Source organism: Gymnoscopelus braueri (genome assembly GCF_963280865.1).
Source record: "Gymnoscopelus braueri genome assembly, chromosome: 6".
Lineage (NCBI taxonomy): Eukaryota > Metazoa > Chordata > Actinopteri > Myctophiformes > Myctophidae > Gymnoscopelus > Gymnoscopelus braueri.
This window is the reverse complement of record NC_137607.1, coordinates 8,163,858-8,175,688: the sequence shown is the minus strand read 5'-3', so window position 1 is coordinate 8,175,688 and position 11,831 is coordinate 8,163,858. Positions and strand designations below refer to the sequence as shown.

General features: G+C 39.9%; 2 protein-coding genes across 3 annotated transcripts in view; one reads left to right on the top strand and one right to left on the bottom strand.

Annotated features, from left to right (window-relative positions):
- The window catches only part of LOC308087214 (NACHT, LRR and PYD domains-containing protein 3-like), a 126,955-nt gene that overhangs the window by 39,604 nt on the left and 75,520 nt on the right, over window positions 1-11,831 (top strand). The gene's annotated exons all lie outside the window — the stretch shown is intronic.
- LOC308087063 (myelin-oligodendrocyte glycoprotein-like) overlaps window positions 10,454-11,831 on the bottom strand; it is a 3,640-nt gene continuing 2,262 nt past the window's right edge. The window contains exons 3-5 of one of the 2 annotated variants that reach the window (XM_080430717.1): window positions 11,525-11,831; window positions 10,761-10,799; window positions 10,454-10,501 (exon numbers count right to left, since the gene is read on the bottom strand). The exon at window positions 11,525-11,831 is cut by the window's right edge and continues 13 nt beyond it. In XM_080430717.1, coding sequence (XP_080286843.1) covers window positions 10,493-10,501; window positions 10,761-10,799; window positions 11,525-11,831 — 355 coding nt within the window. In that variant the 3' untranslated portion in view covers window positions 10,454-10,492. Of the gene's footprint in view, window positions 10,800-11,520 lie in introns of both variants that reach the window. The other variant, XR_013933276.1, reaches the window with a different exon arrangement.

Genomic DNA, 11,831 nt, shown 5'->3' with positions numbered 1-11,831 from the left:
CCCTCAGCCAGTGTTGCCAGATTGTGTGAGAGAAATAAGGAGCCAGGTCTATGAAAACAAGTCTGCACTTTAAACCACACATTGGCTCTTTGAAAATAGCCGATCTACAAGCTCACCGTGCGTCGCATTTGCGACACGTTGTGAGCTTGTAGATCTGCCGTTTTCAAAAAGAAAAGGTGAAATATTTGGAATATTATTTGAAACAGATGGGGGTCTGCGGAAAAAAGACATTAATTTGAAAAAAGACCTTGACCTTGACATGCAAATGTTTGAGAACTGGTTTAAACAAATGTTTTAAATGGAAGCAAGCCCAAATAACTACACTTTAGAAACAAGCCCCCCCAAAAAAGCAACCCGCAACTACCAATATTTACAAGCAACTTTACAGAAAAACAAGACCAAAGTCGCTTATAATAAGCAGATATGGCAACACTGCTCATGGCCCAGAATGCATTGCTTGTAAAAAACAAACAACAGATCTACAAGCTCACAACGTGTCGAATTGCGACAAGATGTAGATCTTTAGATCTGTTCATTTTGGTCACCAAGTGTTATTTAGAATCAATCTAGCATATTATTTGCCATTTGCCATATTAAGTAAATAAGTCATTGGATGCATGTTGTCATAATAATAATAATAATAATAATAATAATAATAATAATAATAATAATAATAATAATAATAATAATAATAATAATAATAATAATTTATTATTATTATTATTATTATTATTATTATTATTATTATTATTATTAATATTATTATTATTATTACCCTTTTTAAAACTAATATTAATAATAATAATTATTATTATTACATATATTATTTGTGTCACATCACAAGAAAAGGACAAGAAAAATAATAATAATGATGATAATAATAATAATAATATGCTGTATATATACTGGTTGGGGCAATTGTAACTGAAGAAAATCTTCAAAGTCTAATGTTGGCAGGTATGATGTCTCCCCGGATCCAAACAGTTAAAATAGCAGATCTGAAGGCTCACAACGCGTCCCGGGCTTGTAGATCTGCTATTTTCACTGTGTGTGTTTTTTATTTATTAATTGATGGAATTTCTTCTTTTTTATTTATTAATTAAATTATTTTGAGAAATCTTAAATATATTTTTTTTATTTATGAAGATTTTAGATTTGTGGGTGGGAAATCTTTTGAAAGAATAATATAATATATTTTTGTAGGAAACGGGAAAAAAAGGGACCTTTCCTGGGACAAAAAGGTCCCAACCAACTGTTTGGGAAACAGTGATCTAACCCAGTGGTTCTCAACACTTTTCTTTTCTTTTTTTTTAAATATACTTTACTGGAATTATTCAGTGTTTACAAAAAATACACATTTACATGACATGCAAATAAGCATTAAAAAGGTCTTAAAGGTCCTTAAATTATCACTTCACTGTCATCTGGGGACCACCCCCAAATCACGTGGGGACCCCCCTGGGAGTCCCGATCCACATGTTGAGAACCACTGATCTAACCAAACTTGACCAGCTGCTAAGCTGGTCTTTCCTGGTCTGTCCAGTGTCCAGCCATCTGACCAGCTAAGTCTAGCTGGTAAGCTGGTCTTTGCTGGGCAGTCCACCCATTTGACCAGCAAAGACCAGCTACCAGCTTGGCTTTGCTGGTCAGTCCAGCCAGCCAGCTGGCTGACCAGCAAAGACCAGCAGAATCCAGCTTAGTGACCAGCTAACCAACTACACTGGCAAACCAGCCTGACCAGCCTGACCAGCTTGTCCAGCCTGGTATGCCATCTAAACCAGCTTAAGACCAGCTAAGACCAGCTAATACCAGCTAAAACCATCTAAAACCAGCAACCACCATAAGCTGGTTTGTGCTGGTTTTTTCAGCAGGGAAGCCACAGTATCACTCAGTTTGCTACAGTGATATAATGACCAATCGGTGGACGGGGACATTTCTACATGTATGTGGTCATTCTCATGCATTGTTCTCCTTAGTGGGTCATTTGATCTGACATTGCACATGGGTTGATCAGTGGCATTATGCTGATGTTGACAAAAGGCAGACTGTTTACTGTTGCCACATGTTAAGCTGTGTATTAGCACAGTTGGTATGGGCTAGTGTTATATCATTTTTATTCATTGTACCCTGTTCCTCATGAATAAATATTGAGTTTGCATTGTTATAGTTTTGTTTTTTATGAATTAAAAGACTTGATAACACAGCAACATTCCATTAAAACGTGTCTTTACAACAGCATTAATAAAGCCAAAGATTGGTTGAGATGAGATTCAGAATTTGGTGAGCTGAAAGGACCACTATGTTGTCATTCCGTTGTCTTTGTCGCCCTCAAGTGGATGAAAGTGAACATTGCAACAGCACAACAGTAACTGCCCACTAACCCCAACAGCTCAGTTTTCAGAAGTGAATTTTCCATTCATTTTCACCATCTATGATGTTTCAGAAAATAATTAGATAAAGAGTTCACATTCCATGACTTTGTTGTTTGCATTGCTTTTTTAATGTGACCTTTGTGAATAACATAGTATAATTTATATTGGTAATACTAGTGTTTTACACCCCTTTGAAAACTCTAGTTCTTATATCAAAATAAAGATAAAATATAAATGCTTTGCGAGCATCCCTCCAGGGTATGGGATCTAGTCACGGCTGGATCCTGATTCGATGCCCCCTGAGCCTGAGTGGTTAATTCATAATGTAAATTATGTTTGGTATGTTTGGGTCCAGATTAATCTTTTGGGTCTTGAGCTAAAAGGTCTGGGAACCCCTGCCATGTCCTGGGCTTGTTTTTATGTATTTTATGAACCCCTGGTGTAGACTATCATGCCCTGGGCTTGTTTGTATGTATTTGATAGACTGACCGATGAGCTGGTTTTATATATAATAACAATATTAACAAATATGATGATGATTGAAATTATTTATTAGGAATAACCCCTTGAGATCTGAGATCAGCATCTCGTTTTCGAGGGGGTCCTAGACACATGATACAATATATACAAATTTTCAATAAAATAGCAACCAAATCAATCAAATGTGAGAGTGGCTGTTATTTAATTTCCCAGGCTGATTCCTTTCCAGTCCCCTGCACTCCTTGCACTAAATAACAATTTTCTGCAAATTTGTAATCCATAGTTTTAACTTTTCTCAGTTAGTGCAAATCCCACCGGTTATGTCAAAATAAATTATTAATGCATCAATGCAATAACATAACATAATGAGTTGAGGTAACATCAGACCATGCATCACCCATTTGATGCGATGGGATCCCATGTTTTTCAATGCTTCCCGGTATGCTCCCCAAATTGTCAAACTTTACAAGACAGAAAGGCAAACATTGTGAAAACAGCCGATCTTCAAGGCCGATCTAAAAGGCGATCCACAACGCAAGGCGTTGCAAGCTTGTAGTTCGGATATTTTCACAATATTTATCTGTGGAACCGAGTCAACTAAAATGACTACAATTCCTAGTGCATGTCGGGTGGGGGGTCCCCAGTTCAGATATGATTATTTTGTGGGGTCCCCATTTCAAATATGATTATTTTTTGAGGTCCCCAGTTCAAATGTATTATTTTTGGGGGTCCCCATGCAGTTCAAATGTGATTATTTTTGGGGTGTCGTCAGTTCAAATGTGATTATTTTTGGGGGTCCCCAGTTTAATAGTGATTATTTTGGGGTGTCCCCAGTTCAAATATGATTATTTTTGGGGGTCCCCAGTTCAAAAGTGATTGTTTTGGGGGTCTCAGCTGAAAGGTTTGGGAACCCTCGATCTACTGGTCAAGTGCAGGTGCTGTAAATATTGCCATGGTAACAGTGAGCTCCACAAGGTAACCGGTTACATTTATTCATTATTAATGTTACTGTCCTTATACTTATACTATACTACGCATAATGGGGATATTTACTCTTGTTGTCCTGATATAATCCTATGCATGGAATGTGGGGAGGGGGGGGGGGGTAATTTGATGAATTTTGTTTAAAAAAAAATGTTTTTCATACGTGATTTACTCCACTATCTATATCAAGTTTACGCTGTATGGTGACTCGACTTGGTATCTCCCACTTCTGTTTACTTCCCATCATTCATTGGACACAGTAGGTACTTAACATATACGCAACAAGTGGGCGGAATAAGAGTAAAATGAATAATTTAAAAAACTCTATAAAAGGCAGTGGAAACAGAACAGTTTTTGGGCTGTGATTGAATATAACCCACAGTTGCAGCAGACTTGCAGTTTTTCTGGGAGTTTGTTCCAGATATGTGGTGCACAAAAAGTGAAAGCTACTTCTCCATATTGACTAGATTCTAGATTGTTACAACATTAAAGCTGAAAATGAAATCCTCAGGGGTGGGATTTTTACATCCTGTTAAACTAAACTAAACTCGCTGTGAAGGTCTCAACAGCAACAGGTAAATATAAGCATACAAAAATAAAACTATTATATGTTGCACTTAATTCATATGTATATTGCACTCAAATATTATTGCACTTGGTATTGCACTTAATATTTTGATGTATTTGCCCATCATGATTTCACCCAAACCTAACATTTGCATGTCTCCACAGGTGGAACTTGTTCAACTCTTGAGTGGCCAATGCAGGTGAATAAGGAACAACAAACGTAATGTCTTTACTGTGCAAATTACAAATGTGCAAATTTATACCTTATATACAAATAAAGGTATTGTCACGATAGGACTCAGGGACAGGTAAGGACCCATTATGCAGGAACACACAGGAAGAACAGGGAAGTGACAGCTACAATAGTAGAGCAGTGGTTCCCAACCTTATCAGTTCTCGACCCCGCAAGAGAATCATGTGTGAACTGGGGGACCCCCCGCCCTGACAAGCACTTGGAATTGCTGGGGTTGAGGTTCCACAGATACATATTGCAGATCTACAAGCTCGTATATTTACAGAGAAAGGAGAGGTGTTACGAGCTCGTAATGCGAGGCGTTACGAGCTCGTAACTTTTTTTATTGATTACTTTTGATGCAGTAATGGTTTCTCCACATTTATTTACACACTTATTTATTTCCTTTCTTTCTTTCTTTCTTTTTTGTAGGTATTAAAAAGTTCTTAAAACCCACTGTGGGTCCCTGACCACAGATTGTGAACCACTGGGCTAGAGGACCTCTTCATTACAAAGTGTAAGGATAACTTGTTATCTCTTAACCATCTGTGAACATTTCGTAGCTCATTACAGAGAGCAACTAACCGATTCTAAGCACTCACCCGTCACCAGTCAAGCATCTTTGTACAAAACCAAAGGACATGAGCAGGCTGCATCCATGTCAATTAACCAGTTAATGTACAGTCATTATTTTTTTATAATGGACCAGTTATACTTGTGGAACTCCACAGGTACGTTTCTGTATTGTTTTGTTCAGAAAGCATACCTCTTTTAACCATTTTGGAATCTACCCGAAAGATGACTGTATCAATAACAGATAAAACTGAAACTCGGCATCTGTGTGAAGACAGACAAAAATAAAATAACAGTAGAGTAGACAAACACACACATACAGAGATCTCCATAAATGGCCATAAAAGGGGCACAAACAGCCGGGTACAAAAAAAGTCCCGGTATTTGGAGTACCCTGAAGTCATAAATATGACATCATAGTAGGCTACTGACATCATAGACTAGGATAATTCCTTTTAACAGGACGTTCATGAAAGTCCTTGCGGGCTTGTTTCCAATGAGGGCCTGTGAGCAATTAGGGGTTAAGAGTCTTGCTCAGGGACAAATTTCATTTCATTTCATGGGGGCGGCCATAGCTGAGTGGTTTGTGAGCCCGCCTAGGGAACCAGCTGGCCCTGGTTGCCCCAGGTTCGATTCCAGGCTATCCCAGCATATGTGCCGATGATATGAAATTTGTCCCTGAGCAAGACTCTTAACCCCAATTGCTCACAGGTTCTCATTGGAAACAAGACCGCAAGGACTTTCATGAACGACCTGTTAAAAGGAATTATCCTTATCCATCGACACATATGCTGGCGTGGCCTGGAATCGTACCTGGGGCAACCAGGGCCTCTGGCTCCCTAGGCGGGCTCACTAACCACTCAGCTATGGCCTGGACTCCATGTTTTAAAGCAAACATGAACCAATGAGCCAGTTTTGAACACTTCATTAACCCTTTAAGCATCAGTGTCATTTTTAGATTTATTTTATTTATTTGAGCTTGTAGATCTGCGATAAAAAAGGGCTTTTTTGCAATTCTTTGAATATATATATTTTTAAAGCAAACTTTTTTTCTTTTTAAATCATTTTTATTACAGGAAAGGGTGGGATACAGCATCAAAATAGAAAGACAAACTGAAGTAAATATATATGTATATATATATACGTATTTCCCGTACCCCCCCTTTTCTCCCCATAACCCCCCCACCCCAGAGGACTATGTCCATACTGTCAACCAGACAAACATTGAATTATGACAAAGGCTAGGTAGAGGAAACACAAGTAGAAAATAAATACAAATAAAAAAATTAAATAACATAACCAGACACACAAAAATGTGTTAAATAACTAATAACTTGGTAAATGCATACAGTTGTAGCATATACCTTGGTGGATGATAGGTGTTGTGTACAGGTTTACAGTGCCAGTTTACCATATACAAACATACATGTGCCAAAGTAAGAGCATATTAATAAAACCAATCAGTCAGGGTTCACAGACCATGAAGTAACAGCCTACTAATCAGTCGGCCAGTGGTAACCCAGATCATAAAAGGGGAGATGATTAGATAAACAAAAGAATAATAATAATAATAAGATTGTATCCTTAAAATTCTCCTACGGGCTAGCAAGGATGCAAAGGCAATGGCGTTCTTGAATTTTTTCCAAGATGGAGAGTGGTCACCGGACATCGCAATAATAGCGACTTCAAAGCTAGGTTGAATATTCACCTCAAAGGCATCTGAGAGAGTTTTAAATACATCTGTCCAAAAAAATATTAAACTGGGGCAGGACCAGAACATGTGAGTCAAGTTGGCTGAGTCTTGTTGACATCTCTCACAGCTCCCATCCAGGTCCGGAAAGATTCTGCTTAATCTAGCCTTACTAAAATGGGCACGGTGGAGAACTTTAAACTGTATCAGATTGAGACGGGCACAGGAAGTAATCCCATTCACTGCGCTCATAGCCCGGTCCCATGTGTCCTCCGCTATCACAACACCAAGTTCCCCCTCCCAGTCCCCCTTAATCTTGCTGAGTGAGGCGTCCTTAAATGAAGATATAGAGCTGTAAATGTTTGATATGAGACCTTGAAGTTGAGCAGAGGTCTGTAACAGAACGTCAGATTTCAAGTCTGATTCTAAATTAGGAAAGGTTTGGCTTTGGGTTTGAACAAAGTGTCTGATTTGAAAGTACCGGAAGCAAACATTTTTAACTCAAATCTTTGCTTCTGGGGATTCTACAATTGTCTTCTAATAAAAAAGAAAAAACTTGCTATAATATCTGTGGTTTTCATGTCAAGGACCACAAAATGATATGAATTTGAAATATGAAACAATATAATGTTGTTCCAGGGATCCCCCCAGAAGCAAAGAAAAAAAAAGGATTAAAAAAAAATATGTATTCAAAGATTGGCAAACATTTTCACAATTTTTCAAAAATAGCATAGCTCAGGGAGCTTGTATATCTGCTATCTTTGAATTGCCCAAAGAAATCTTAAACTGACACAGATGCGTTCCCGGTCTTAAAGGGTTAAATGATCGATAGAAGCCTGTTGCTCATTGGCTTGAGGGTGAGGAGTGGGTACAATGGAGGAGCAGATGTCCGCGGGGCTCGCTTGGCCTGTGAAGGTGCTGCCATGACTAGACTGACCTGGGATCAGATTACAGCAACGCAGCAAAGTTGCTGAGCTGTTCATGCCTTCAGTTCAGTGACTTGGAGAGAGGAGAGCACATATAGCGCATCAAACTAGCCTATATACCTCCCATGGGATTAAAGTGCGCGTGTGCGATCATGGATTTTCAATTTAATGTTGTGTCTTATTGTAGGCTGCTACATAGGCTGCTATTTCATTTTATGTATAAAATAGCCTAATAGGTCAGCCGGGTCTATCTATCTCGAAACAAATCTGATCTCGGAACGAACCTCACAGGTCCGGGTCGTCTGGGTCCGTTTTAAAAAAAAGACACAAAAAGTCGGGTCCACAAATGTCACGGGTCCTTTAGGGTTTGGGTACGTCATTTTAGACCTGTGAAGAGCTCTAGTCGTGTAAAGGCTATGTATTCATTGTTTATTCTGACTTCCTTGCCATCTGCCATCCTTATTAAATAAGTGTTTTGTTTATTGAAACACTACTTTTTATGGAGTTCTAACTTTTTGAATAGAAAATGTACATTTACAATCTGGTCTTCATCCATAGCTACAATTGTCACCTAAAACACATTGAAGTGCTTATAGTTAGTTATTTAAATTCCGAGGAGTCCATTTGGTTACATTTTCTTTTCTTCTGAGCTTTACGCCAAAACTGACATTGGCTGACAGTGGCTGTAATGACGTCACCGTCTGGCCACGCCCACCACTAATGTCCCCCGACTTCTTCCCCAATGACGGCGCCTCTGCTTGCGTTTACAATGTGCATTACGTTCACCCTTCCCTCACACTCACACTCACATTCACACACACACACACACACACACACACACACACACACTCACACACACACACACACACACACACACACACACACACACACACACACACACACACACACACACACACACACACACACACACGTCGATGGCAGAGGAAACCATGCAAGGCATCAGATACCTGTGTTCCGGTTCAGTGTCCGGTTCAGTGTCTTGCTCAAGGACACTTTCACATTAACCCAGGGGAAGTCAGGGATCGAACCGGGAACTGGGGCTACATGAGTGTAGATGTTTCATCAACAGAAGAACTTCAGACATGGTTTGTCCACAGAGTAGTTATGCTTCATATGACTGAGCCCTAGACAGAGAGAGAGAGGGGGGGAGCAGAGAGATAGAAGCAGACAGAGGAGGAGTTAATTTTTAACAGTAAAAAAATGCAACCTTTTAATTTAGGGTGCGTTCGGATATAAAGCACTGAGCGCACTGAAACTAATATGTGAGTGCGCTCCCGGTGCGCATTTCCGAACGCGCCCATAATGTGGTGACATTTTTACTGATTGATTGATTGATTAATTGATAATGACAAGTCAGGTAAGTTGCCGTGAATTCAACACATACTGTACCTTTCCTCTTTTTGAATAAAAGCCAGGCCACACTGATGATGATGATGATGATGCTGATGCTGATGATGCTGATGAAGATACCCGCCCAAACCCACCAGGGAAACTCTCCAACAGCAGAAAGCTCTAGAGAGAGATAGAATGAAAGATGAAGAGGAGGGAAGAGAGAAATGAAAGATGAAGAACACAGAGGTTCAGTCATCCATCCTTCTTACAGTTCCATGATCGACGAAAGTACAGTGGTACTTAACGGCCGATCTACACCAGACCTTTCAAAGCGCGCGTATGTGTGGAATTTGCTGCGCACGTACAGTGCGTTTGGAAAGATCCAATTGATATCAATGATACCGGCTACACCAGGCGTGTTAAAGTAATCTGATTAAGCTTCCAAAGTTACACCAATCTTGGAAGAAAGATATTTCCCAAATAACATTGTACTGATCAGCAACAACCAAATCATTTTAAGTATCAGTAATGTGTATCTTTTCTAATAATATTTTTTTCGGATATTTGGATCATTGATTTCAGCTGTTTTGGAGAAAGCTATTGCTGGCTAACTCCTGGGGCCTTGTGTACACTCCTGCAAACTTTAGCCAATCTTAGCCAATCAGGATGGAACATGAAAAATCTGACAGATCTGTGCAATGGACCAGTTATAGGTAAAAACGCGAATCGGCCTGTTATAGCGCCACCATGAGACAGGGTAGCATTTCATCCTTGGCCTAGTCTAGTGGGAATGTGCGTGGAACGTTCCACAGCAATCGGACGCTGCGTTCATGATTTGAGATTTTGTTTTCTAAACGGGCCACTCCTGCAAACTTTGGAAGCCAATCTTAGCCAATCAGGATGGACTATGAAAAATCTGACAGATCTGAAAAATTTGAGGCAGAGGTTCTGCTCTGGCCTCCAGGGAGTGTGTGTGCAGTTTCACACAGATCGGTCCAACGGTGCCAGTGTGTGTGTGTGTGCGTGCGTGTGCGTGCGCGCGCACACACACACACACGCACACACACACACACACGCACGCACGCACGCACGCACGCACGCACGCACGCACGCACGCACGCACGCACACACACACACACACACACACACACACACACACACACACACACACACACACACACACACACACACACACACACACACAGACACACAGACACACACACAGACAGGGGGCATAACATAGTCTCACGATATCAAGAACAACATGGTTACCTGCCTTCTTTAGAACCAGTGTCTGTGTTCCCCGACAGAAGTGTCAGTTCACCTGAATTAACAAGAAATACAAGAATTAGACCAAGACTGATCAACACAACAAACTAAAAATTACTCTTTTTCTACGTTCTTGAGACAACTCCTTACAATCTCACATTTCCCCCCCTATCTACCTGTCACCATCTACATGCCACATGCCTACAGTATATGGTTGAGGTTTCTATTACAAATACATGCTCTCTATTATTAACTTCATGTGTTCAGATATTTCTGATTGTAGAAATGTAATAACATATGAACAGCATACGTACCTTCTCTACCTTCTGTAGAACCACTGTCTGTCTTGTCATCTGAATTAACAAGAAGCAATACCAGAAATAAACCAACACTGATAAACAAACAAAAAAAAGTGACTTTGTTGACCCCCCCCCTGGATTTGGATGGATTGATTGTAATATAGGACAATAATGGCTTACATTCTATCCATAGACATTTGTTTTTCTTAAACCCATTGGAAACTTTATCTTTAACTAAGATTTTCCCTACAAAAAGTCTGGCTATGGCCAGGCAATACTTATTATTTTAATTTCAAAGCACCTGAAGAAGGTCATCAGTGACCGAAACGTTGCTTCTACTAATACATCTGCTCCTGTACCGTGCAGTTTGGCAGTGTGCGGGCGTATTCCTTTTGTGCACTTGTTTGCCTACTGTCTACGAGCCTGCTTTTAAAGTTTCTATTCTGTGCGAAGGTTTTTCTAAACAGTGTTCCAAAGCATCTTAAATCAGGTTTGAGATTAGAATTAGCAAAATGGTGTGCAAAATAAAAGTAGATCTTTTAATGCCGCCTGGTGCTCTGAGATCAGCTTGAGTCACTTCAAAGTTGTGCAAGAAGAGCGTACTAGAAGATCATGTATGTACATAAACACTAATTCAACTCAGACTACCAGGCAATCTAAAGACACTTCAAAAGTGAGGACAGCTGATCCTGAAGTATTTAAACAACGTAAAACAGTAACACTTTAATTGCCATGTTCTTCATCTATCATAACTTCTCAGCACAATTGTCAATACCTACAATGAGTTGAACAGTGAACTCCTTCAGGATTTCAGGAAGGAAGCATGTGTAGTTTCCTTCATCAGATAATCTAACTCTGGAGAGTTTGAGAGACACGTTGCCCTTCTTCACTTCATCCATGAAGAGGGACGTTCTTCCCTCGTAGTAATGATTCTTAGTATCAACACATTCTTGCCCGTTTCTCCGGAAATACACATACTGGTCACGTGGCAGATCCAACCTGGACCACTCTATGGTCATTTCAGAGGGGTCAGTGCCCGGATCAACTGCACATGGTAGAACAGCATCACCTCCAACAGATGTTTTG